Below are 26,699 nucleotides of genomic sequence, written 5' to 3'. Positions count from 1 at the left end.
AGTAGTGTGGCCTCCGCTTCAGTGGGGGCTTTGGGGTCCGCAGCCTGTGGCTTGAGGTGGGCACCAGAGACAAGGCGCCATAGGCCTGCAGAGCGCAGACAGGCAGCCATGTCCCCAGCCCAGGACTTGTAGTTCGAGGCATTGAGCTTGGGGAAGGAGAGAGAGGACGAGTGGTTCGACATTTGTGGCACAAGCAGAGTGGCAGAGAGTGAAAGCGCAGATTGTGGCAAGAGGGAAAGATGTGAGAGTGTAGGGACAAGAAGTGGTCCGAAAATCGAAGAGATTGACTCTGTGGCGCGCTAGTAGTGTGTGTAGTTGACTGCTAGAGCGCGGGGCTCATAACCTATCAAAAAGGCGACGCAGGGAGCAGTTGCACAGGACTAGCACTGGGGGACTGAATGCCACAAGAGGGGCTGAAGTCGAAGTGGGTCACAGAAGTATGGATTAAAGGGTCGCTACAGAGCTCTTTATATACATGAGCAGGGGAAAGCATTCCCACGGCAGAACAATAGAAGAAAGAACAAAGCAGTCCAAAAGGAGAACAAGGGCCACTTGGCCACAGGAACAATGCAACAAAAGAAGTGTGGCCGGAGCTCTGCTCCGGTCCGAATGCTCCGCAACTGATGCAACCATGTGGTCACATGGTGTGGTGGCTCCCGCCACCGGGGGATCGTCCTAGGCTGACCAGGGGACTGTGGCAGAGCACATTGTGACAAGATGTGCATTAAGGTTGACGCCTCGGGCTACACCACTGGCGGCGTGTTGATGCAGAAGCAGGACGACGGCAAATGGCACCCTATCACCTTCATCCCATGTGATGGATCCAGCACAGTGAAACTATGAGATCTACAATAAGAAAATGCTCGCAATCATCGAAGCGCTAGACGACTGGTGCCACTATCTTGAGGGACTCCCCAATCAGTTTGAGATTGTGACACGAGGACCTTTCCGCTGATGATGAGATCATGGAAGATGTCATTCATCATCGCCTGGAAGGTTGCGGGGGAGTTAGTGAGACTGAAGAACATCACCAGGGGCTCGTACAACCCTCGGTTGGTCACAAAGGCCGCTTTCCACTCATAGCCGGCTTTGATCCGGACATTGTTGTATCCCCACTGGACATCGAACTTTATACAGAGCGTGGCCCCGCAGAGCTTATCTACCATCTCGGCGATCAGCAGCAAAGGGTAGCAATTTTTGACTGTGATCGTGTTCAATTGGCAGTAGTCCTGCACAGGTCGAAGTGTCCCTTCCTTCTTTTTGATGAAGAAGAAGGGGGACAAGATTGTCGTGACTTGAGGTCAAGCAACTGGAGAAAACCTGAAAGCTGGGGGCATCCGACTGATTCTCACCGAAGCGATGGTGAGCAATGCTCAAACCTAAGGCTAGGGACAAGTAAATGCATTAGTTAGTAAGGTAAGAAAGGAATACAAATGAGGGCTTACTGACCTAGGGACAAGAGGTCGAAACTGAGGTCCCTAGGGCAGCAGAGGTTGGCTTATATACATGGGGAGATAAGGGCAGGTGTGCGCACTGGTCCGTGCACAGCTGGTCCGTGCACAGCATGCCGACGCGGCCCCGGGGGCCGGTGAGTCAGAGCGGCTATGTCAGCGGAGCCTGAGCTGTGCTGCGCACTGCCGTCCTATCTAATCTGATCGTACAGTAGATAACGACTTGTCCGTTCAAGCGTATAGTACAGAGGTCGCAGGTTCAAGCCCACGAAAAGGAAAAATTAAAAAAGGCTAGACGCCGTACCAACTCGTGACAGATAACACTGATCAGGTGGTTCTCAAGCCAGAGCGCTTCCACATCACCTTCGCCCCGCGTGGCCATGTCTCGGTGACGGCCGATCAGTCACTTCTGAAGTGCATCAGGGAGTGTTCGGAGAAGGATCGGGAGGTGGCCGAGGCACTTAAGAAGGTGCAGGATCTCGGACCACCCCGGCTACAATGGGGCTTTGAGGAGTGGAATGCCAAGCAAGGGCTTTTGCTGTTCCGCGGGTGTGTATACGTCCCAAAGAACGTAGAGCTCTGGCGGGATATCGCCAAAATCCATCACAACTTGCCGATTGCCGGTCATAGCGGTCATGCCAAAACCCTTGAGCTCATATCGCAGAATTACTGGTGGCCAGGAATGTCTAAATTTGTCAACGAGTATGTAAGCACCTGTGACGTGTGCAACCATACCAAGACATTCCCAGCTAAGCCCCAGGGCCCGCTGAAGCCGAACGAGATCCCCGAGCGCCCGTGGCAGATCATCACAACCGATATGATTATTGGCTTGCCAAAGTCTGATGGATTTGACTTGATCCTGGTTACCGCCGACCGCTTTACCAAGCAGGTCCACTTCTTGGCCTGTCATGGGACCCTGATGGCAGAAGGTGTGGCAGACCTGTACATCCGCAACATGTTCAAGCATCATGGGGCCCCAGCCAAGGTCATATCAGACTGAGATCCCCAGTTTGCTTCAAAATATCTCCATGTGGTGTACAAGGGGCTGGGAATCGAGCTGGCGCTGTCCACGGCATTCCACCCTCAGACGGACGGCCAGACGGAGCGCTGGAATCAGGAGATCGAGCAGTACCTGCACGCTTTCACAAGCCACAGGCAGGATGATTGGGTGAAGCAATTGCCGCTCGCGGAATTCGCACTGAACAACCGAGTTCACTCCGCGACCGGGCACTCCCCTTTCTTCCTGCATCAAGGGTACAATCCTGAGATCCAAGTGCGGATCAATCCGATGTCTGCGATGCCTGTGGCCACTGATCGGCTCAAGATCCTGAAGGAGATTCGCGACGATACGCGCTCCGCGCTTGAGCTGTCAGCCGAGCGTATGAAGGTGTACTACGACAAGCACGTGCAGGAGGCACCAGTCTTTGTGCCAGGGGACAAGGTCTGGCTTGATGCCTGGAACCTTAAGCTGAAACAGCCGAGCAAGAAGCTCAGTCCCAAGTGCCTCAGACCTTATGCCGTGCGGCAAAAGCTCGGAGACTTGGATTACGAATTGGTTCTGCCAAAGTCAGTGCTGGTGCACCCGGTGTTCCATGTCTCCTTGCTCAGCAAGTACACGCGTAGCGAGATTCCGGGCCGGGAGCTGAAGGAGCCACCTGCGATCGAGGTTGAGGGCAACGAGGAGTACGAGGTTGAGCGGATCAAGGATTCAAGGATCTTCCAGTGTCAGTTGCAGTACCTCGTCAAGTGGAAGGGTTATGACGACTCACACACATCATGGAAACCGGTGCGCAACATTGCAAATGCGCCGGCCCTCATAGCTGATTTCCACCGGAAGAACCCGAACGCCCCTTGCCGCCTCAATGCCGCTTTCTTTGGTGGTCTCAACTTCCAGCTGATGCCTTTGCCGCTGACTGAAGCACGCTGCCACTCCAGGTGGGAGATGGGCAAGGGCACCTCACATGAGGTCATGCGCCATTGAGGGGGGGTAATGTCACGAGTTGGTACAGTGTCTAGCCGTTTTTTAATTTTTTTCCTTTTCGTGGGCTTGAACCCGTGACCTCTGTACTATACACTCGAATGGACAAGTCGTTATCTACTGTACGATTACATTAGATGGATGGTAGTGCCCCCCGGGGCCACGTCAGCATGTTGTGCATGGACCAGCTGTGCACGGACCAGTGCGCACAGCCTGCCCTTATCTTCCCCTATATATAAGCTGGCCTCTGCTGCCCTAGGGACCTCAGTTTCGACCTCTTGTCCCTAGGTCAGTAAGCCCCCCTTTGTATTCCTTTTCTTACCTTAACTAACTAATACATTTCTTGTCCCTAGCCTTAGGTTTGAGCTCTGCTCACCATCGCTTTGGTGAGACCCAGTCGAACGCCTCCAGCATTTAGGTTTTCTCCTGTCGCTTGACCTCAAGTCGCGACAATCCCCATGTCTGACATCCGGCCAATAATCCGTGCTCAAATGAGCTGTGATGGGTGACCCTTAGGCACAAAGGTAGGGCATATGATGTATGACGATCTTCATCAACTTCTCGGCTCCAACTCCTCAGCTCCATGTTTGATTGGTGCTCTTGATGAGCAGTTTGGCAGTTTGGCAGTTTGGCAGTTCAGTGGTTTAGTGGTGCTCTCGGTGAGCGGTTCAGCAGTTTGGTGGTGCTCTCAGCGAGCAGTTCAGCAGTTTGGTGGTGCTCTCAGTGAGCAGTTCAGCAGTTCGATGGTGGGATTTGATCGGGTCCGCATCAGGGTTCGGCGATCATATAAGGTCGATTGAGATGGCTTCGGCCCCATCCAGGCGGGTGGTTCAGCAGCAATGGCGGCAGGAATGGTCTGCGGTGCAACAGCGACCAGCAAAGCGTTAACAGTGACGGCATGCGCACAGGATCCGGCAACGCAGCAAGTGGTGGGCTTCAAGCTGCCCCCAGAGCTTTGCTAGGTAGTAAACCCCCCAGCAGGCTGACACAATTGTGTTGGAACAAGGGTGTGAACAGCGCGGGGCACGTTTGTCCACAGGCGTAGCGATGCCCATAAGAGACAATTGCGTGCAGTATGTACATCACGCGGGGTCGTTATATACTACAATAGGGGCCTCCGGCCCCCGGCTACTCACGCGCCCGACCACACGAGGCTGCACGTTTCAACAGTGACATACGAGGCTGCAATGGTCGATAGAATCGCTATCTCGATGTTGCTACACTGACAGGCAATCGAAACCGTTCAATAATATGATTACCGGTCTTTCTACAGAACGACCGCAAGGTACAACTACTGCTATTGCGTCCGGACAGTGTCCGAACATGGCCGAAATCAGCACGCATCATATAACCTATTTAACCCTATTTTGTGAAATTTACGGCTAATTAGCTCTAATTCGGCTAATTAGCTCTAGTTAGCAAGGGCTAATTAGCCGTAGCTAATTAGCCCGGCCTATTTCACCGTACCCTAGTAGCCACTGCTAGTTAGCCTAAATCATATATGGCGGTGTCAGGTACTGGTGGTGTTACAACGATCGGTCCTATACTGTACGCGGTGGTGGGGTGTGGTATGAAAACGGATGGGTACGAGACGACGCAGACTAGGAATCTGTCCAGTGTCGAGAGGATCTTCAGCAACAAGCACAGACAGCGACATGTCGCGTCATAAAAAGAGACCGGCTGTGACTACGCCCGGCGCTCTCTGCCCAATGTATGACCATCTTAGCCCATTACCCTCGTTGGTCTCACATTTTCATTAAACCACAGTGGAGGAGAGCTTATTCTAACTTGACCGCTTGCACTTTGCTAAAGCAACTCAATCCCAACCCAAACCAGCCTCAAAACCTTCGACATTGGATGGCGCCTTCGAAGAAGTCAGCTCCAAAGGGTCCGTTTTGTCTTGTACACTAGACACTTGCAAGGTTTGGCAGCTCACAAATGCTATGTGGCAGCGTCCACGTCGAAGAAAAGGCCTGCGGAGCAACTCAGCGATGCTGAAGAAAGCGCGCCTCGCAAAGTGGCGAAGGGTATGCGTCAACATAGTACGTATTGATGTTCCTCATCGAAATCTCTTCAACAGTGTATCCTATCTTTGAGAAGCCTTCAGAACGAAAGGCCCAACAAAATTCCACGTTCAAATGGATTTGGCCAGCGCTAGGCCCCAAAGCCACCTGTCTACATGGCGTCAACTTGCAACCCGAGAGCCGGACAAAGGTTGCTGCGTTTGATCTCGACGGATGTCTCATTGGGTCAAGCTTCGGAAAAAAGAGCAAGAGCGGCGCCCCTCCGGAATTCCAATGGTGGAGACCGAGTATACCCACGAAGCTGAAGGAGGTCTACGACGAAGGGTGAGTGAAGGAGCACACGTTCAAAATCGCTCTCAAATAGTTGGCGTCAGTTATTCAGTAGTAATAATCACAAACCAGGCTCTCCGTTCTGGCGCGCTCACGGAGTGGAAGAAGAAAGTACCTTGCATAGGTGCTGCTGCAAGTAGCTCGCGTCACTAGTAGGACCCGACTCTAACGTCTTTCCTGTAGCTACCAGAGGTCCCTTTTCGTCTATTAGCAGCCACAGCCCGTGATGGGTACCGCAAGCCCATGCCGGGAATGTGGTACGAGCTGGAGCGTATTTTTGCACAAGATGGCGTACAGATAGGTTTGCTAGTTGTCACCAGTGTCTGCAATCCCGTTCTGATTCCACACAATCTAGATATCGAGTCGTCTTTCTTTGTTGGGGATGCTGCCGGCCGCCGCAATGATCACGCCGGGACAGACCGGAAATGGGCACTGAACATTGGCATCCCCTTTTTTACACCCGAGGTATGTGACATTTGAGACGTGTCGGGCACGCTTCGTCAAGACCTCTCCTAGGAGTACTTCCTTAAGCTACCTGCTGCCCCATATACCCTGACCGGCTTCCATCCCTCGTCCCTGCCCACTGACTGTGAGCGCTATCCACTGCTCTATAATTCTCCATGAAATGACAGCAATGCAAATAGCACCGCAAATTACACCTACTTCGACTCCCCTTGTGGCATCTCGGTCACCGGAGGTTGTTCTCTTCGTCGGGTACCCGTCCCTTGGTAAATCTACCTTCTACCGCAAACACTTCGAGCCCGCCGGATATGTGCATATCAATCAAGACATCTTGAAGACGAGGGACAAATGCATCAAAGCGGCAGAAGAGGCCGTGAAAGAAGGGAAGAGCTGCGTCATTGGTAACTTGCCATGAGTGCGGTCTCCTTGCATCTTCTGAATTTTGTGTATAGACAACACGAATCGCAACGTAGATACAAGGAAGTACTATGTTGATCTCGCGAAGAGACTCCAGGTGCCTGTCAGGTACGATATCCAATCGGACAACTTGCTGCTACGATGCTTACTCCCAGGAACGATAGATGTGTCATCTTCGAAGGCTCGTCTGATTTAGCGTGGCACAATAATCTCTACCGCGCGTATAACTTGCCGCCAGCCCTTGTTCACAAGGAGGTACGCCATAGCTGATAATCGTCAATATTGCTTTTTCATATTCCACACTTTAGTCGAAACGAGAGATGGTGCCGTATACTGCATATACAAGCTTCAAGGCGCAGTACCAGGAGCCGGCGGTCGGTGAAGGCTTTAGTGAGATCAAGCGGGTCAACTGGGTGTTCGAAGGCGACGAGGGAGTCCGGAAACGATGGAGCATGTGGTTGCAGATTGATGGCAAATGATCCACCTAAAGCTGAGGGGTCCATGCACATAGTCTACCAATCTCTATGCTGCTGAAGCGACGAGAGTAAGCGAAATTATTCTTATGTAATAGCACCCCTCGGTACTGTCTGCACAGGGTGCGGAATACCGTACAATTACAAGTGATCGTGGCTTTTCCTCGACAGACTGAGACACTCGCGTACATACTAATCGTCCTCTACTTTCTTCAGTCCACTGAGGTCCCTGGTGCCGCTGCGAAGGAGATCAGCTCAACGATGTTGTTTCTGCCATAAGAGCGGGACATACACGACAGGGAATCCATAAAAGTCGATCGCATCGATCCGCGTCTGGTCTTCACCACCTTGATTTGACTCTACGAATATCTGCGTGCAGAGGTATGAGCTACTGTGTTTCGCAAACGTAGCATTTACGTACATGAAGGGTGTTCACGCTCTGGAAGCGGACATACCGCAGAGGAATCCGCTTCCCCTGTTGCACCTGCTCCTCTGTGAGCTCAAACTCTTGTGCAGCCTCTCCGTCCTCGACATCGTCGAATCCCAAGGATGGATGATTTAGAAAAAGTTTGATTCTCATGGGAGCTTGCGCCACATTCGACGATTGGATGGAGATGGAGCGTATGCGGACTGTCTGGTTGAACTGAACGGGCGTGGTATGAGCTCCATTCCATCGCTCAATAGCTGACGGGCATACCGTCACATTCAACAGCAGCTGCTCGTCGGCATCGCTAAGGAGGTATGTTCCTCCGGTATTCTTGGTTCTCGAGCCGACGATCGACTTGAGAGTGTGCTCCTCCTCCTCATTGAGGCACGTCAGCTGCACCAGATCAAGCTGCTCGAGGATGGACGGCTGGAAAGCGCATCTCAGTCAATCCAGACGACCCATGCAAGAAGGCAAGGCATTCCCAGCTCACATCACTTTCATCCATTGCAGTGCAGAGGTCGCCGAGCAGTACAAGCAACGAGATTAGATAAGATGGACGAGTACAGAAAGATGAAAGTCAACTTCTTGAACGTACACTGACATCACATTTGCACTTCGAAGGATGCGATCGCAATTGGCACATGGTTTATTTTGACCCATCCCAATCAATCAAGGTACGTTAGACTAGCTGCACGGTGGCGTGAGCAACCTACTGTTGTGCTTAAGCTTGCGCGAGCCCTTAGGCGACTACGAGTAGGACTGCAAGGCATTGCAGTCATTCTCGTAGTTGTACCAAGAGCTCGACTGCCCAAAATGTAACTGATATATATCCATTGTAGTGCCAGAATCACCTCATACGTCGCATACTATGCGCCGAGGCATAGACATAGAAGACGACTCCGACACGCCCCTTGACTCTATCTACGCCGCTCAACTCTCGGAACATCTCGACCAAGTGCGCGCCCATCTTGCTGGGCAAGATGGACCTACTCCGTCTCCGTCGTTCAATGCACCCCGTGCCTTCTGGACGAGCACGGAGAAGAATCTCTTCTTCCACGCGCTGTCAGTCCACTCGCGGGCAAGACCTGACTTGATTGCTCATGAGATCAAGACGAAGACAACAACAGATGTTTGCATCTACCTCAACCTGCTCGAGGATGCCACGAGGAATGTTGGCGCACTTCGTAGTGAAGACCGGGACGCAGCTATAGAAGTATCTGACAACTGGATTGCTACCGAGGAGAAATATGCACGGGCGCTGATGCGTGCGGAGCCAGCTGCAGAAGAGGAAGCTCTACAACAGCAACGCGAAGAAGATATGCGCATTCACAGGCTCGCCATACGCGCACCGAAGAAAAGCGGTCAGGAACGCGACCGCGACGGGGAGAAGGCCCGGAAGGCTGCGTTTGATCTGTGGCTTTACGACAAACAAAAAGATTGGGAGACTGAAGATGCGCTCCGTGACTTTGATGCACCCATGTTGACGGCGGTGTATCGTGTACTTCGAGAGGCAGAGGAGGCAGGGAAAGAGGATGAACAGCTTATGGATCCTGTTCTTGGAGATGCATCTCTTCTCGGGTCGACTGCCAACCCAAGCGCAATACCCGCTCGAGCGCCCGATCCAGAGGGTACCCAATCACTAGTGGAACTGTCCCCTGGAGCACGTCGTAGGTTGCAGAAGCGATTGCATATGCGGAAGAAGCGCGCGGAGGCGAAGGGAGTGCCGCTTGACGAGACGGCGGGGAGACTGAAGACGGGAAGGAAGAGCCATAAGGGAGCATCCAAGTCGCGCTCCGTCTCGTTCGTTACGGAAACTACGTCACCGACGCTTGAGGACAACGGTTCGTACTTCTCGGAAATCAATGCAACTCTTATTTTATCTCTGACATGCCTTAATGTACTCAGGCGCTCACGAGGATAACCTGGCGCACAAAGAGAAGGATGATCAAGTCGATCCAGAAAACCAAACGGTACAGGAGCCACAGCGACCGCAAAAGGTATCTGGAGCTACACTACCGTACAAGCGTCTGGAGAAGCTCGAAAAGCTAGGATTAAATGCAGAGAGATTACATGAAGATGGGCTCGGTTTACTCCATCCTATAGGAATCTCTAAGCTCATGCAGTGCGTATTTGTGCTGGATATGATATTGAAGTGATCATCATTGCTGACCTATCGTTAGGCTTTACAACAGGCTGCATGATGTTCCCCCTTCAGTTGGTTCTCAAATTTCAGGAGAGGTGATGAAGCTCTTGAATGCCCATGTCATTCATTTCACAACGCAGTTGGTGCATCGGACAGTAATTGTGAGAGAGCAAGAACAGCTTGCGAAGATGCATAGTAAGGTCTGGCGATTGGGTGAAAACCAGGCATGTCCCCTCGATATTACACGGTGAATCACCTACGGAGTTATACTAACAGATGCGAGCAGACCGTGGCAGTCGCGAACGTCGAGCATGCTTTGTCTATGATGAGCAGCAGCAGATTGTCCAAACGCTCACATTTTAAAGGTTTACTGGGGAGACTCGGCATCGAACCACAGGAGGATAGCGAGGCTGGAGGTGCTCGTGAACGGGAGTCACAGAAAGACGTGCATAGCAAGCGTAGACAACAGCAGCAAAGTTCACAAAGTGACCATTCCGAATCGGATAGTTCCTCGTCAGGGACGGACGAGGATGAGGATGACTGTGACGATGGAGACGAGCCGTCGGACGCTAAAGACGAGGATGGAAATATAGGTGACGATGAAGCTGAATCCAAGCTGCTTTCTGCCCAATCGCTTCACCGAACAATCTTCAGACCGTTTATGCGCCTTCCGTCATCTGTGCGCTCGGGCCCCAACTCCGCAGATGTCCAGTACACATCTGCCTACATGCCCTATCCCCTTCCGTCTACATACGCCGAGCCGTTCCGCGAAGAGGAGCTCATGCCGGAGGACACTGACACGGATGCGCTTCTCGAGGAGCTCGTCCAAGAGGAGAAGCTAGACAAGCGGGATCGCGAAGTTGACAGGATTTATGAAAAGGACCTCTGGCACAAGTTCAACTCTCACGAAGCCACCTGGTCTGCGGGCGAGAACCAGGACAGCGGCGACGAGCCTGATGAACGAGTGGGCAACAAACGAAAAAGAAAGGAGCAAAGCAGCGAAGACGAGGAAGTTAAGAAAGGCCAGGGCACCGGCCTGCGATTCTGTCGCCCTGGCGGCCGTATCAAGTCGAGCATCTACATTGTTGACAGCGACTGAGAAGATGATAGTCCTCCTCAGCCATGGAGATTCGTTGTACATATGGCATCTGGTGAGAGGGACAACGATTTACCATGTTCCCTGAATTTGTCACAGTCTTCTAGCTCAGTGAACGCACACGGTGCGAACTTAGCAGCTGACACGGTGCCGTCACATTCAGCAGCAGCTCGTCGACATTGCTGATGCCCATTCCTCCAGCATTCCTCGTTCTCGGGCCAACAATGGACTCGAGTGTGTTCCTCATTGGGGCACGTCAGCTGCACCAGAGAAAGTCATTCGAAGGCAGCCGGCCAGCAAGCACATCCCAGTCAATCCAAATGGGCCTGCGAGAACGGGAGGAAGTCCCAGCTCATGTCACTTTCATCCATTGCATTGGTCGGGTATTAGGCGCAATACAAGTAGCGAAATTAGATAGGATGAACGAGTAAAGAAAGGTGACAATGATCGACGATGAAAGCGAAACCGACCCGAGTCTGGCGCTGCACGCAGAGATACATCCTACCCAGACAGCACACAAGAGAGAACCAACAATGCCCCTCACACAATCACACACTCATCTTTCGCGTCCTGCCGCGTCGGCCGCGCCATGTTCGCCCGCTTGTTTCCATTTCGTTTCATTTCCGTCAGGCGGTTCATGGCCCGCTTGTTGCCTTGCGCTGTAAGTGGAATCATATCATGAGCGACAGTCTCAGTAAAAGCATCCGATATGACGCACCTGCTGCTCGCATGTACCACCGCTTGGCGAACTCTATGTCCTGCTTGATACCAATCCCGACCTCGGCATAGTATCCCACAGCATACTCTGCCTTGCTCAAGCCTTTGTTTGCAGCTCTTCGCGCCCACAAATACGCCTCCGAGTCGCTTTGTTTGAGCACACCGTCGCTACCCGTCAAATACCACCCGCTCAGCGCGAGTTCCGCCTCCGAGTGTCCCTTCTCCGCCGCCTTCGTGTACCACCCGATAGAGCGTCGGGGGTCGACGGGGCACGTCAGGTTCCCGTACTCGTGACACTGCCCCAGCCGATACTGCGAGTGCGTATAGCCCAAGTGCCCTGCACGGGTGTACAACTCCTTCGCGTACGCAGGGTCGTATGGCACCACACCGTTCTGTGGGTTTTCATACAGCAGTGCGAGCTCGTGCAGCGCGTGTGGGTTTTCTTCATCCGCTTGCTCCGCCGCGCGCTTCAGCCACCCGACTGCATCGCGCAGATTCGGCTGCTCACCGAGGAGCCCGCGTATTAAGATCACGCCAAGCTTGTACATCGCCGCCGTGTCGCCTAGCGAAGCAGATTTGCGATAGAACGCCAACGCCCGCTGAGGTTCCCTGCGCGTCCCCGCGCCAATCTCGTTGCACACCGCGACGCGATAACACGCTGCGGCGTGGTTCTGCTTTGCTGCCTGCAAGTAGAGGTGGTACGCGCGCTCATGGTCGACGGGCAAGCCGAGCATGCCTGTGCCGTGGCAGTTCGCAAGGAAGAACTGCGCCTCATCGTACGCCTGGCCCTGGGTAGCAAGCCGCCGCATGACTTTGAGCGATTCCTGGATGAGCGCATCACGGAACTTCTTTACGCCCCGCTGGTCTTTCGCGTCTGCACCGAAGCGTTTCGCCGCCTCGATCAGATACTTTGCGTACAAGAAGTGCGACTCTGGGTCAGGATCGTCTTTGATGCGCTGCCGGTACTGATCGATGTACTCCTTCGTGAAGGGCGGCGCGCTCAGATCGATCGCCTTTGTCTTCTGCGTGCGGAGATTGACGGACGCGGTCGTGCCAGATCTTTGCAGTGATGGCCTGTTGCGGAACTCGACCTCTTCTTCCTGCATCTCTGGTGGTTGCGGCGGCCCGCGGACAAGGGACGTCTGTGACGACGCAGGATACATCGACGGTGGCGGGGCAGGGGGCTGGTAAGCACCCGGGCCCAGGTACGTTGCAGACTGGCCTGCAGGTATCGGAGGCGGTCCGTTTTGTGCGTAGTACTGTTGCGGAGGCATAGGACCGGGACCAGGCGGGGGTGGGTGGTAGCTGACGGGAGACGGGGCGTGCGAGCCTGGTGGAGGCGGATGATATGGTGATGGGGAAGGCTGAGGCGGGCCCGGCGGCGGACCCATCCCAAGTACGTCGGACGCAGCAGCATACAGGCTATTGAACTGATTTTGGGGAGGCGGAGGGGCGTGCATGGGGTAGCCCGGCTGCTGGCCTTGCCAGTTTGGCGGGGGATATCCACGGGGAGGATACGGCCCCGCACCATCCATATGGTAACCATTGGGCGACGGCTGCTGCTGGTACACCGAGTCCTCATACGAATACAGGCTTGTCCCGTCCGTCTCCCCGGAGCCATCGTACGCGCCGGAATCGCGCGTGTCGCTGTACACACTGTTGTACGCACTGCCCCCGCTCCCGCCAGAATGCACCGAGCTCGCGTCATACCCGTTCGGACGGCCGGGAGGCATGCGCCTCATCGCGTGATCGGGAGAGACGGGCATCCCGGGGTGTCCCATACGTTGCTGGCCGTGCACCGACATGGCAGAGCGCATGGACATCGATGTGCCCGCGCGCGGCACGGGATCGCCGTTGTGGTACGCGAGCGGACCAGCCCCATGCGCTGACGGGTCGCTGACGCGCAGGTCGTTGAAGCCGCTGAGGATATCGTTAGGGTCATACTGCTCGTATGGGGGCGGCATGGGCGGCATAGGTTCGTGCTGGCCGTTCGGGTGCCCTTGCGACGGCAGCGACGGAACCGAGTAGTTCTGGAGACGCATGAGCGGGTTCGCTGGGGACAAAGGACATAAGGGGCGCATAGCGTGTGCATCTCAGAAATCTCAGCTCACGACTAGGGCCCTGGTATTCGTGCTCGTGCGGGTAGGCAGAATCATCTTGGGTATGGCGGTGGGCGAGCATGGGGTGCTGCTGGCTGCCTGGAGACATCTGCTGAGGATGCTGTGCCTGCGCCGGCGCAGGATAGCCTTGTGTGTCGGACATGGTGTACCAGGTCGACGCACGGACGATGCGGGCGACGTGCGAGACGACGAGGATGGTGGGACAGAGGAAGCTTCAAGGCAGAGTCCAGCGCTTAGCAACCTTACCTGACCTGTGGATCAGCAGCGAATCGGGTACACGACAAATTCCGGGCTAGGAATTGTGGATTGATACGAACATGGCTGACCGCAGCAAAGCCAAGAAATACACATCGAATCCAATAATGATATAGACAACATCAAGCTACCACAGCAGGAGGGGGCGCAGGCAAGGGCTCAGGCTGTGCAACATGGTTACCCACCGCGTCTACCTCCATCTTGGGCGGAGGCTTGTCCTCCGATGGTTCTTGCTGAGCGGCCACGGGATCACCGCCCCCGGTGTCTCCGTCTATCAGCATACTCTCCTGCTTGATCTCCTGCGCTGCCGCTGCCGCTGCCGGGCTCGATGGGACGGAGGGATCCCCGGTCCACACCCAATCCTCGACCACCCTCTCAATCCTCTGCCTCTCCACTCCTTTATCCGTCTGACGCACCTTCACAACCACATCCCTCCGCCGCTCGACCTCGACCTCCTCGCCACCCTCCTCGTCGTTCAGCTCCTCCCTCCACTCCACCCACCGCTCTCTCCAGTCCTCTCCGTCTGGCCGCCGCGCCTTAATCACCCTGCTTTCCTTCTCCGGCGCCAGCTCCGCCACCCGCTCCCACTGCCGCCTCTTGAAGTTCCTGAAGATCCCGTTGCCGCTGGGATCCTCCGGCTCAGCCGTCGACCTCTTCCGCTTGCCCAACCCATTCACACCATGGTCGGCACTGTTAGTCTTCGCCAACTTGCGGCTGCTGCGGCCTTCATCATCGCTTGTATGCCCCGCTGCATGACGTACCCGCCACCGCAACTCCCGCACCAACGCAGGGGCATCCTTGATGCGATCACTTGGCACCTGCTCCTTGGCCTCTCGCTTTGCCTGGTCGGTCCCTCGCTCCATCGTACGGGCCTCTGAGACTAGAAATGTAACAAGAGCTTCGACTGACTCGAGCACCCTTGGCGAGAATTCTTCCTTGGCCTTTAGGTCCCGTAAATATTTCTCTGCGGCATACCAACATAACCTACGTCATACCCAAATTTAGCCGTGACACGCATAACAACGGCACCAAAACGCACCGTATGAAATAAGGAAACCTAAACTTCTTTGGCACATGAGTCGCAATCTCGATATCCCGCACCTTGAGCTCTGTAGCACCCATTAGATACGCTGACGGATTGATAGCTATGAGCCTCACGTGTGGGCACATTGTATGAGTGCAGGAAGTTCCCACCAAAGACGAGTGTGTCAACGGGCGTGTGCTACTTCGCAGTCAGCGATAATAAAGTTGGCCACAGAGCACACGACACCTACCACAGCGTGTATCCACCCAGTGGGAATAATCATGGTGTTACCATCATGCAGTTCAACTTTGAACACCTCGTCGACCATATCGCCCAGCCAGGAATGGTTTTGCATCTCCGTTCCTGACCATCGTTCGTACGCCTGTAGGTTCGCAGGCGTCGGACGGATGAAGTAAAACACCTGTGGCATAGCTCGCATCAAACAGACAACGGGATGCTAGATGAGAATGGTCACACTTTCGTGCCGTGCAAAATATGGTAATACACAGACGAGCCAGCGAAATCGACGTGCCAATCCTGCAACGAAGTTCCTTCAGTACAGCGGAGCGAGCCAGCGACCGATGACGCACCGTCCAGGCCCCCGCGACGCCCATCAGGCAGTATAGCTGCACTTTCGGATAGGCATTCCCTCTGCCCTTCTTGGTACTTGGCCAGAACTTCTCTACCCAATCAAGCTCCCGTACAATCCGCGGTGGAAGCACTTTGTCTGCGAGGTCGGTCCCGGAGATCTCGAGCGAGATCACATTTCGTATTTTGTCGCGTGCGGACGCCTCCGTTTCGTAGTAGTCGGCCCATTTCCCGAGGGTCCAGCCTGGAGCAGTCGACTGTGTGTTCACATCTCCAGGCCTGTCGTTAGTACATATCATTATAGAGATTGAAACCTGCACTCACCGATGACTTCGACCGGTGTCTGGGCGCCGATGACCTCCGCCACATCCCGCACCGTTAGACTTTTCGGCGGCATCTTCATACCGAGACCGTCAGGCGATTCGATGACAATGGGCTCGCGCATGGCGCTCTCGTCGTTTTCCAGCCATTCCACGCCGACCTCCGTGCCCTTCATGCGCCGGAATGAGTCTTCCTTGATCGCCTTGCCCTCCAGCATGCGCAGCCAGCGATCCGGGCCCGCCTCCGAGCCTGTATTGTGCAGTCCGGCGTAGTCGCGCTGGGTGCGCTTCCGCGCCGACTTGCGCGCAGGCGGCTTCATCGTGATCACGCGCGCGGGGTCTTGAGCCATGCACGCCTTGCAGAACCTATGCAGCGCGGGGGTAAACAGTTTGCAAGCTCAGCTAGAGCACGGAGGCAAGCAATGCTAACCATTTGTCGACCGCGTCGAGGTCACCGCCATCACCGGCGCAGCGCCAGTGGTACCACGTCTTGCATGCATCGCAACGGACCCAGTTCTCCTTGTCGGCGGCGTTCCACTCCTGGGTGGTCTCTCCGGTCTTGCAAGCAGGGCAAGTATCCTCATCCTGCATGCCCGGACCGGGGTCGGCAGCATCTTGCTTAGAGGACGCCGCGGCGTCGTCGGGCGCCCCTGACGCGGTGGACGATCTGCCGTTGCGACGACGAGCACGAGCCATGGTTCAGACCTGTAGACGAGTACGAACTACTCTGCTGTGCGACCAGATGGAGGCGGGTGCGAACTCTCCAGTCAGCCAAATCCTTCGTCGGCGCTGCTGTGAGAGTTGTCCAAGACAGTCCGTCGCTCGAAATGAGAATCTGCGTGCACGTGACCCTCCCACTAATACGCGAGATATGTGGTGTGACGTCAGAGCTACAATTAAATTCTGAGCGCAAGGGTACAGTAAGTCTATAGCTATACATTCGCGGTTTTCTTACAACATCGTTTTGATTTCCTTCCTTCTAGTCATCGAACGTCAGATTCTTTCCCCCTGCTCATCGAACGTGCATTTACTTCTCGCTGAGCTCCGCAACACCAGGCAGAGTCTAGCAGGGAAACTGTCAACATTCCAGAGTGAAAGATGGGAAGAGTCAGGCATACCTTGCCCTCGAGAAGCTCGAGACTGGCGCCGCCACCCGTGCTGACATGGCTGAGCTTGTCTTCTGCGCCGTGCTGCGCGACGACTGTCGCTGTATCGCCACCACCGACGATGACAGTCGCACCCTTCTGCGCCGCCTCGATCGTTGCCTCGAGCAGGGACTCCGAACCTTGTGAGAACTTGGGGAACTCGAACACACCCGGAGGCCTAGAAGCAGCTTTGGTCAGCAGATGCGCAATGTAGGGTCCCTCGATGGACGCTCACCCATTCCAGAGAATGGTCTTCGACTCCAGCACGGTGGTCTTGAATAGCGCGCGGCTCTTCGGGCCCGCGTCGAGACCCATCCAGCCATCTGGGATACCAGTGACGTCATCGGCAATGCCAGTCGTTGCGTCCTTGTCGAACTTGTCTGCCGTGATGTAGTCGACAGGGAACACAACTTTGATATTTCTTTGCTTCGCCTTCTCAACGAGGGCAGCGACCTTCTCTGATCCGGCAGTGTCGAAAAGCGAGGTTCCAATCTATGAGCAGCTGGTTTAAATACGGATTTCTCAGCGACACCGGGTACAGACATACGGGAACATTGTCGAGGGTCTTCTTGAAAGTGAAAGCCATACCGCCACAGATGATAAGCGAGTTGACCTTGTCCAGCATGTTCTCAATAAGCTGGATTTTGTCCGAGACCTTCGCACCGCCAAGTATGGCTAGGAAGGGGCGCTCAGGGTTCTCGAGGGCCTTGGCGAAGTACTCGAGCTCCTTCTTCATCAGGAAGCCAGACGCACGCTGCGGCAGCTTGACGCCAACCATACTCGAGTGCGCACGGTGCGCGGTGCCGAACGCGTCGTTCACATACACATCGCCGAGCTTCGTGAGACCCTCGCGGAACTCGTTGACCTTGGCGGGGTCCGCCTTGGTCTTTTTCCCGTCCTTGTCCTTCGTCGAGCCCTCCTCCTCGATGTGGAAGCGGAGGTTCTCGAGCAGAATGACGGACCCAGGCGCGGCGTCGTTCACGACCTTCTCGACGTCCGCGCCGACGCTCTCGTGCACGAAGATGACGGGCTTTCCCAGCTGCTTCTCGACCTCCTTCGAGACGGGCTCGAGCGAATATTTGGCGACGACCTTGCCGTCGGGGCGGCCGAGGTGGGACATGAGTATTACCTTCGAGGCACCTGGGGAAGGGGTGAGCGGGCATTTCAGCGCGGGTGTTCATGCATACCATTGTCAACCGCATACTTGATGGTGGGGAGCGCTGCGACAATACGCTGTATATTTGTGAGGAGCAGCCCGCGGGGAATGCTGAAGGTGGACTTACGGCGGGATTAGTGACCTTGCCATCCTGCATGGGGACATTGAAGTCGACGCGGATGAGGACGCGCTTGCCCTTGAGGTCGAGGTCGGTGATGGAGAGCTTGTTGGAGAGAGACATGGTGGGCGATGGGGGTGAAGTGCAGTGGGGAAACCGCGCTTGCCCGGGGTACTTTATATGCGATCGATGAGGGATCGCGCCAGGACAAGAGGCGCCGTCGAAGAGATCGGCATCTCCCATACATCGAGAACATGGTCTCAATCTCGGCACAGGCGTCTCGCGCCTCTAGTCTTTCACCTCTTTCATCTCCGTCTCCCATGGACGCCCCTCCTGACGCTGCCCCAAACTCGCTCGGCCTGGACCTCGACACCCTCAGGATCAAGGACGAGCTGGAAACCTCTGGCTCATTCGAGCCTCCCCCGGATGCGGCGGACGAAACCAATGCACCAAAAGCGGAGGAAATAGACAGTTCAGATGCTGCAGAGACAGCCGCGGAGACCCCTGTAGCGGAGGACGAGACCAAGTCTCCAACATCCGATGGTGGAAAGCGGGAGCGGGAGAAGAAGCAGCCATATGTGAATCCAGAACGCGTCAAAACCGGAGGGGCGCAACGAGTATGTATCTAAGTCTACTGGCGATGTGGCACAAGTTCACAATGCGCCATAGGATAAACTGAGCGACGAGGAGCTGACCGAACGGATGATTCGGATACGGGAGCAAAACGAGAAGATCAAACAACGGCGCGCGGTGTGTTACAGACATCGCTGGGCACCATTCCTATGCTAATCATTGTGTAGGATGTCCAAGCTGATGAAGATGCTTTCAAGAAGACACAAGAGGCTGAACGGGTCAAGGCGGCAAAGACCAAGAAGGTGCAGGAGAACATCGACCGCACTCGCGAGCAAAACGCTCGCAGGAAGATGGAGAAGGTGGGCAATGTCTACAAGTGTGGCGTGGAGATCTTCATTGCATTTCCACAGATCCAAACTCGTGAATGGGACTCCGGGAAACCAGCCCGAGACTGGAAACCAGTCAAGAAGCCTGAGGATGGCGAGGATGCAGATAAGGCGCCTCGTCAATCTATCGGTATCCGTGGCGTCTCGCGCGGAGGTCGTGGTCGTGGCAGAGGACGAGCGCAACGCACATCAGCGGAAGCGTCAGCTGAGACAAGCGAGGAACCCAAGGCTGCTGAGGAGGTCCAGTCACCTCCGGAAACAGAGGCAGCAGTGGATTGGACAATAGGGGCAGTACCGGATTGGTGAAGTCAAACAGCGCCATGTATACCCATGTATAATCTCTGAACTTCTCGCACGTTCTTGCTGAACGCACGTTGTCACGTCTGTGGTGGTACGCTATGTACTTACTTTAGGGACCGTTGTGAACATCATCTCGCTTTCCGTGTTTTGCAATCATCATAAGCTGTCGTTGGCAATCAATTCGAATGATAAGAACGTGCCTTACCCAACATTTAAATAAGATTCTTCATTGTGTTCTGGCGGGCTGTTTCGCAGCAGCTTGAATTCGTCTCACGATGTCATATCACATACATGGTTGGTGTCATTGTTAACTTGCATTCACGTGCATCTCTATTACAGACCTTTTGAAGAGGTCACCAGCCATTTCTGACGGAGTTGATCGGCGGGCGTTGTTTGGCCTTGTTGTCCAACAGCTTCGTTCCTGGCCCGCATTTGGCAATTACCGCCAAAAAATCCTAGCACGGCTCGAGGACGGCGTACCGGAACCTTGTCTGTTACTTCCACCATGGGTCGCGGTGTCCTCCTAACCTCCAACCTGCCCCAGCTACAGAATCTGATCAAGCGCGACCCTGCGGCTTACAAAGAGGAGTTCTTGCAACAATGGAACCACTACAACAGCATCCGACAAATATTCCAAATCAGTCCGGACGAGCAGGCTCAGCATTTTAGGGAATTGGTCACATTCATTGCGCAGGCACGTTGTCTGCTCATGCTGTCCTCATACTTCTATTGAACTCTGCTGTGCAGGTCGCGCAATGCTACCCTAAGGAAACGGCGGAGTTCCCGTCTCACCTATCCACTTTGCTACTTGAAAACTATGGCACGCTCTCGCCCGATACCCGCAAGTCCCTCGTCCAAAATCTCGTTATGCTGAGGAACAAGGATGTGATCACCTCCATAGTGTGCGTCGACTGCTTCCTGCGCTCTGCCATTGCTCATCCCCGTTCGCAGACTCCTGAAGACCCTCTTCCCCCTCTTGCCCCGCACAACGTCGACGACTCTGCGAGCACTCATCCGAAAGACAATCTTATCCGACATCCGTACGGCCAACCTCCGTACTAAAAACCACAAGCTCAACCGCGCGGTACAGGCCATGTTGTTCGGGATGGTGGAACGCGGCATGGACGCAGAGGTGGTAGGGGACAAGGGAAAGCTAAGGGCTGCTTCCGGGATGCCTGCGCAGAATGCCACGCAGAACGGCGGTGAAGCGATGTGGGCGATCGTCTTGACGAAAGAACTATGGAAGAAAGGCATCTGGTAAGTGCTTTCCATCACATGTCGTGCGGTGAGGCTCTGAGCTCTTCCAGGAATGATGCCAAGACAGTCTCTATTGTCGCGCTTGGTTGCTTCCATCCTGTCACGAAGGTCCAAAGCGCCTCGTTGCACTTTTTCCTTGGGAGTGATGAGGAGAACGACGATTCTGATGACGAGGAAGAAGATGTAAGATTGACTTGGGTTGTATGTATGTACTCTAACTGACTAGGTTTATAGGAGCCAGACGTAAAGGGGCTAAAACACCGAAGAGAGATCAATAAGAAGACAAGAAGTGGAGAGAAGAAGATACGGAGGACACTCAAGTCCTTCAAATCGGTGAGCTGCGCTTCCTCAAAGCTATTCGCTTGATAACTGATATCTGGCAGAAACAAAAACGGAAAGCAGACGCGTTCACACCCAATTTCCCTGCCATCCAACTGCTCAATGATCCGCAGACGTTTGGCGAGAAGCTCTATGACAACCTGAACCGTTATGACAAGCGCTTCTCTCTCGACCACAAAATCCTGCTCATGCAACTCCTGGCTCGCGTCATGGGTGCACACAAGCTCTGCGTTCTTGGATTCTACACCTACATCATGAAGTACCTCACATATCACCAGCTACGCATTCCTGCCATCCTCGTCGCGCTTGCCCAGTCCGTACATGACCTCACGCCGCCGGATGCACTCACGCCTGTTGTGCGCAAGCTTGCACAGGAGTTCGTGCACCCTGGCGTCGGCAGCGAGGTCATCGCTGCGGGTATGAATGCGATACGTGAAGTGTGTAGACGCCAGCCCTGGGCTATGGAGGAAGACTTGCTTGGCGATCTGGTCGAGTACCAGAAGAGCAGGGACAAGGCTGTTACCGCGGCAGCGCGGGGGCTGCTGCAGCTCTTCCGGGAGGTCAATCCTGGTATGCTCAAGCGGAGACAGCGCGGCAAGGAGGCGAGCATGACCATGGCAGGGGGGAACCAACCCTTACCGTTTGGCCACAGTACAGATGCCGCCGTGGACATCGAAGGGCTCGTGGTAAGTGTTTCCACACGTCTTCTCAGCAGCAGATCATCATACAGGCTTGGGTTAGCTTCTGGAAGACCATCTCAAGGCGCTGCGCGCGGAGGAAGGCATTGCATCAGGCGATGAAAACGAGGATGATGAGGCTGCCTGGGAGGGCTGGGATGTCGAATCATCAGAAGACTCCGATGACTCCGGTGGATGGATGGATGTTGAGTCTGACGGTGAAGATCTTGAGATCAGCGACAGTGAGGACGAGGGAGAGAAACGGCCAGCTAAGGGGAAAGGTAAAGCTGATGTCGACGCCGATGCCGAGTCAACGCAAGACCCTACACCGGTGGAGGAGGCTGCCGCGAACCGCATCTCGTCACTTGCCACAACAAAAGTGAGATCATGCCGCTAGTAAACACATTCTTCTTCTCACCAATGATCTCTAGATCTTGACCCCTGCCGACTTCGCTATGATCAACGATCTGCGGATACAAGCTGCTTCACAGGCTGTGGAGCGGGGCGCAGGTTCTGGCGCCAAACGCAAGCTGGCCGCCCTGGAGGCCAAAAAGAAAGCGCTCTCTCAGTCTGGGAACATCGAAGACACGTTCGTATCAGAGAACGACATTCTCGGGCCTCGCAAGAAGGCGAAGGCCGATTACGCTGAGCGCATGGCCTCCATCGAAAAGGGTCGCGAGGGACGTGAAAAATTCGCGTCGCTCAAGGGCAAGAAGTCGAAGGCCGCACCGAGTAGCTCAACGAATAGAGAGAAGGCGAGGAACAAGCCCATCATGATGATCATCGCAAGTGGGGCCGTCCGCAGCAAGAAAAAGGCATCGTTACGGGACAAACAGCAAAAACTCAGGGCCCACATAGATCGGGCAAAGAAATCACATCATTGATTTTTTTCAACCCATGGAATCATGCTTTTTACCGTTTTCATTGAAGTGATGACTTAGGTCGTCTTGATGTGACACATCGTGTGAATAGCAATGAGTCAACTGTAAAACTCCTTCACATAACTTATTGACCGTATGTTCTGCTTTCATCTGGCACGCCATGGTACATGTATTTCTTTGACGCTATCTACCACTGTGATGGATCACAAGGCCTCCCTCGCCCGACATAGGAGATGGTTGCTGGTCCTCAGCCACTCATCCGGTATGCTGTACTATTCAGTAGCTGTAGGTAAGATGTAACGGCATTTGGTCGCCCATCTTTGCAGCCGACCGTCAAGTTTGGTTTAATTAATAACTGCAGCTCTCGTTGCCTCTACAGTAGTTGTGTCTCCGGTACGAGAATAGGCTGTGTAAGTCTATCTGAGTGCATTCTATTATATGACCCGCCTCACTTCGAATATCAGTCACCACAGGAGCATCCTCATGATTTGAGCAAGGACATGGCAAACGAATCGAAAACTAACTCGCATAGTTTCTCGTCAGTGATCACAATTGTTTATCAGCCTGATTTACCTTCAATGATATGACCATTTCGTTAGTTTGATGAGGTGCTCAACATGATATCCTCCGACATAACGAGCCTGATACAAGATTTCTGTCCGTCCCTATGATACTCCTCGGATGATCCATGCTGCATCATGCTGTAAGACATTGTGCGGATTGCTCGTACATTCCTAGTTCGTCACTTGCCGTGGTTCGACCGCATGGTGCACACTTGCGTCTCCCTGGACTTTCATTCACGACGGCGCATGTGCATCCGTAAGTCCTCGCGTCCTCTAGTGCGTTTCGCGCTGACAGCGGCGATAATGATCCCGACGTACCCCGAGATGAGCGCGGCGGAGTAGCACGACACCAACCGCATCTGCTCATGCATCATGTTGCTCGACCTCGCGCACCTCCGCGAGCTGTGCTTTATGGACTCGAGCGTGTATCTCGCGCACGGCAGCGTGCGCGCGCTGAACCCGCAGGCGTTCCGGGACATGTACGGGCCCCCAGAGCCCAACGGCCGCTTCGAGGACGTTAAGCTCGGCGACCAGGGGTACTGGTACTCGATTGTGAACTACCAGCAGGACCTCACGGAGCACCTGAGCTGCGAGTGAGAGGTGTCGAGCTGCCTGCTGGACATGTACCTCACGGCCTGGGCGATGACGCACGCAACGTGGAGGACTAGTAACGCCAGCAAATGCGCACGATCAGCACGCTGGAAGAGGGCGAGGCGATCTTGCCTAAAATTCTCCATTGGTAAGTGCACGCCTTGTGCGTGGACGCCATACGTGCTTATGACTGGCCCTCGCAGCAACTGCCACAATGGCACGCCACACTACTTTTAACAGGCGGGTTAGGCGGATCCCATGAACAGCCTGACGAAGCGATGGTGGCCCGCGGTGCAGTACCACATCGGGTACAAATGTATATGGTTGAATGCACACCGCGCTAAGGGCACGCTTTGGATAGAGGCCGAGCGGGACCGTCAAGCTCGCAGACGAGCTCCTCGAGCAGAAGTTTGTGGAGCCTCGGGCGCACGAACAGAGCTGAATGCCAGTGGACATGCGGGGTGGATCAACGTGTGTGGCATCAGATCTAGTGGTGTTATATTGATTGCTTATCTACACCGTAATACTTAATTGCACATATTACGTCTGTTGTTTTAGAAGGAGTCACTGAGGTTGGTGACGCCATAGTGGCTGTATTCGGCAAACGCCGCAGCTCGCCACAGTTGTGCAAAGACGGTTCGAATATCCGCCACAGTACGCGACTCCTTGCGTTGACCATCATACACTCTTAGGACATGTCTCTTTGTATATCTAAAATTCGGTGAGTTTATGTCTCATGATCATGGGTATACGCAGCGGGCTCATAGGGCCAACTAGGGCAACAAAGAAATCGACGACAGTGGCCAACGGACATTCCCTTTTGATGCTCAACGACGATGTTCTTCTGGTTATTGTCTCATTCCTCTCGCAAAAGGACGCCTCGAAGCTGTCACGCACGGCGCGGGGTATTCATAACATCGCCATGTGTCAGGTTCTTTCAGCAGTCAGATTCTCTTGTGGCTATCAAGTCCTGTGTTTCCACGCACATATGCTTCAGGAAGCGCCTACTCATTCCTTGCGGTGGGTCCGGACGCTCGAATTTCCAAGGTTCATGTGACAGTCTTATCCCGTGACCCATATGGATTTGATCTCCTGTTTGGCGGATATTCTCGAGCGGACAACGAATCTACGATCTCTCAAACTTCCACGAGACAAAGAGCTATTAATCCAACAGCCTCGCATCGGACCCGGAGTGGCATCTCTCTCCAGCCTGTCCGAGCTGTCGCTAGAGGGCTTGCTGACCAATCACGCACTCTTAATGCTTGCCCAGGTGAATCCCAAGCTCAAGAAGCTTTCCGTGACAATGTCACGGGGCGATCTGGACCCTATGGATGTCTTCGAGGTTTTAGCACGTCTGAGCAACCTTCAAACACTAGAGATTAGCGATGCCACTTGTCCAGAGGAGGAACAGAGGCCAAGATCGCAGAGGAGCCGACTTCCTGTCGTAGCATCTATAACATGGCTTGATTTCCACCGCTGGTGGGATGTCCCCGGACTGGTGCATATATTTCCGAATGTACGGGAGTTATGCATATCTCGCTGCGACAAACCTCATTGATATCGAGTCGGTGAAGAATACACATGGTGGGTTACTCTCGATTATTTGTGTATTGACATTTACAGCACATGGCCGACTCTGTGCCAAGTTCACCATTTGGACGTAAAATTTCTCTTTGAGGACAACCAGTGTCACGAGTTGGTACGGCGTCTAGCCGTTTTTTAATTTTTTCCTTTTCATGGGCTCGAACCCGCAACCTCTGTACTACATGCCTGATATGGACGCATTGTCATCTACTGTACGATTAGATTAGATGGGCGGCAGTGCGCGGCATAGCTCGGGCTCCGCTGACACAACCTCTCTGACTCACTGGCCCCCAGGGCCGCGTCAGCATGCTGTGCACGGACCAGCTGCGCACGGACCAGTGCGCACAGCCTCCCCTAAACTTCCCCTGTATATAAGCCGGCCTCTGCTGCCCTAGGGACCTCAGTTTTGACCTCTTGTCTGTCACAGTTTCCCTAATTTTACCTAATTTTTCCGCTATTTCTGCGGACATATCGAAGGGTCTAGGGACTTATCCATACTTATCCATCCGCATATGGGTACAGCTGCATATCTAAGGGGTTATCCGCTTAAATAAGCGACATATGATCTTGTTCTGGACACATTAGGCTGGACTCTGATGCCGGACCTTTTCTAGATAGAAACCAGACTCTGTCTGGACCATGACATCATTCTGACATCATAGGTAGGAGCTAGGCTCAGGCACTAGGCCATAGGCCGGTCAATTCTGGACCCTAGGCCCAGGGCAGGGCAGGGCCAGACTATGACATCATATATGACATCATAGAGCACATGATACTTAGTAATCCTTACTTGGCTAGGTACCAGGGGTCCATTACCGGTCTCTGGGGGGTTTTCCCTCATGTATATAAGGCAGCATCCTGGGGCACCCTGTCCCCCAGTTCTATTCACTTTGTTGTTGCGCTTAACAGCATTACCTCCCCCACACTTAAGTGTTACTATCTCCCCCCCTTACCATCAAGCTATAAGGTGGGTTTATAGGTTTTGTGATAGTTGAATAGAACTGCTTTAAGGTGCACTGGGCCCTGGCAAGGGTCCCTTGCTACCTGCTTTGTTACAGGGCCTATTGGTCGTTGCTATGCCCCTATGCTGCAAAGCGTAAGGTGGCCTTTTCATGTGGGTTCTGGGGGTTATGGTTTGTCAACCCAAAGTGGCAATACCTTTTTGCGAAGCACCTACCTTTATTGGTCAGGGTTGAACAATTGGTGTCAACATGCTGAGCTTTTCGCCAGTCCCTAGGCGTAAGGGGAGGTTGCTGCCTTATGGGCAACATGCTGGAATGTGGTTTACCATTCTATGAGGCCTT

The 26,699-nt window shown here is 54.1% G+C and overlaps 8 protein-coding genes across 8 annotated transcripts; 4 read left to right on the top strand and 4 right to left on the bottom strand.

Annotated features, from left to right (window-relative positions):
- Positions 1–5,286: 5,286 nt before the first annotated feature.
- Positions 5,287–7,141, top strand: POSPLADRAFT_1053536 (hypothetical protein; the record flags this gene model as incomplete). The annotated part of the gene is made up of 11 exons (XM_024480417.1): positions 5,287–5,317; positions 5,382–5,456; positions 5,510–5,777; positions 5,828–5,894; positions 5,967–6,084; positions 6,139–6,248; positions 6,300–6,372; positions 6,428–6,646; positions 6,698–6,770; positions 6,827–6,917; positions 6,971–7,141. The coding sequence occupies 11 exons, from the start codon at positions 5,287–5,289 to the stop codon at positions 7,139–7,141; spliced, it is 1,296 nt and encodes a 431-aa protein (XP_024341528.1).
- Positions 7,142–7,211: 70 nt separating this feature from the next.
- On the bottom strand, positions 7,212–8,077 carry POSPLADRAFT_1178293 (hypothetical protein). Its single transcript, XM_024488578.1, has 5 exons — positions 8,053–8,077; positions 7,833–7,988; positions 7,557–7,778; positions 7,428–7,504; positions 7,212–7,373 (listed from the first exon to the last, which is right to left on the bottom strand). Exons 1-5 carry the CDS (start codon positions 8,065–8,067, stop codon positions 7,328–7,330), a joined length of 516 nt encoding a protein of 171 aa, XP_024341527.1. The 5' UTR covers positions 8,068–8,077; the 3' UTR covers positions 7,212–7,327.
- A 353-nt stretch (positions 8,078–8,430) lies between these two features.
- POSPLADRAFT_1044197 (hypothetical protein) lies at positions 8,431–10,804 on the top strand (the record flags this gene model as incomplete). Its single annotated transcript, XM_024478489.1, has 4 exons — positions 8,431–9,403; positions 9,468–9,684; positions 9,743–9,900; positions 10,071–10,804. 4 exons carry the CDS (start codon positions 8,431–8,433, stop codon positions 10,802–10,804), a joined length of 2,082 nt encoding a protein of 693 aa, XP_024341526.1.
- A 320-nt stretch (positions 10,805–11,124) lies between these two features.
- On the bottom strand, positions 11,125–12,978 carry POSPLADRAFT_1178291 (hypothetical protein; the record flags this gene model as incomplete). Its single annotated transcript, XM_024488577.1, has 3 exons — positions 11,125–11,460; positions 11,520–12,592; positions 12,779–12,978. The coding sequence occupies 3 exons, from the start codon at positions 12,976–12,978 to the stop codon at positions 11,342–11,344; spliced, it is 1,392 nt and encodes a 463-aa protein (XP_024341525.1). The 3' UTR covers positions 11,125–11,341.
- Positions 12,979–14,015: 1,037 nt separating this feature from the next.
- POSPLADRAFT_1134350 (hypothetical protein) lies at positions 14,016–16,416 on the bottom strand (the record flags this gene model as incomplete). Its single annotated transcript, XM_024484464.1, has 8 exons — positions 14,016–14,877; positions 14,933–15,002; positions 15,052–15,115; positions 15,168–15,338; positions 15,395–15,454; positions 15,508–15,776; positions 15,830–16,191; positions 16,256–16,416. The coding sequence occupies 8 exons, from the start codon at positions 16,414–16,416 to the stop codon at positions 14,016–14,018; spliced, it is 2,019 nt and encodes a 672-aa protein (XP_024341524.1).
- Positions 16,417–16,697: 281 nt separating this feature from the next.
- Positions 16,698–18,379, bottom strand: POSPLADRAFT_1038783 (hypothetical protein). The gene is made up of 6 exons (XM_024477444.1): positions 18,254–18,379; positions 18,158–18,203; positions 17,518–18,110; positions 17,206–17,462; positions 16,944–17,148; positions 16,698–16,888 (listed from the first exon to the last, which is right to left on the bottom strand). Exons 1-6 carry the CDS (start codon positions 18,365–18,367, stop codon positions 16,853–16,855), a joined length of 1,251 nt encoding a protein of 416 aa, XP_024341523.1. The 5' UTR covers positions 18,368–18,379; the 3' UTR covers positions 16,698–16,852.
- Positions 18,380–18,823: 444 nt separating this feature from the next.
- On the top strand, positions 18,824–22,660 carry POSPLADRAFT_1064899 (hypothetical protein; the record flags this gene model as incomplete). Its single annotated transcript, XM_024481871.1, has 12 exons — positions 18,824–18,861; positions 18,914–18,994; positions 19,045–19,176; positions 19,228–19,505; positions 19,963–20,197; positions 20,251–20,405; positions 20,455–20,760; positions 20,811–20,943; positions 20,995–21,093; positions 21,144–21,785; positions 21,841–22,155; positions 22,208–22,660. Exons 2-12 carry the CDS (start codon positions 18,947–18,949, stop codon positions 22,658–22,660), a joined length of 2,796 nt encoding a protein of 931 aa, XP_024341522.1. The 5' UTR covers positions 18,824–18,861; positions 18,914–18,946.
- A 932-nt stretch (positions 22,661–23,592) lies between these two features.
- On the top strand, positions 23,593–25,369 carry POSPLADRAFT_1133812 (glycosyltransferase family 8 protein; the record flags this gene model as incomplete). Its single annotated transcript, XM_024484399.1, has 4 exons — positions 23,593–23,813; positions 23,915–23,959; positions 24,078–24,282; positions 24,986–25,369. 4 exons carry the CDS (start codon positions 23,593–23,595, stop codon positions 25,367–25,369), a joined length of 855 nt encoding a protein of 284 aa, XP_024341521.1.
- Between the last annotated feature and the right edge of the window lie 1,330 nt (positions 25,370–26,699).

The sequence above is a fragment of the Postia placenta genome (assembly GCF_002117355.1).
Source record: "Postia placenta MAD-698-R-SB12 unplaced genomic scaffold POSPLAscaffold_3, whole genome shotgun sequence".
Taxonomy (NCBI): Eukaryota; Fungi; Basidiomycota; class Agaricomycetes; order Polyporales; family Adustoporiaceae; genus Rhodonia; species Rhodonia placenta.
This window is presented reverse-complemented; position numbering and strand designations above follow the sequence as displayed.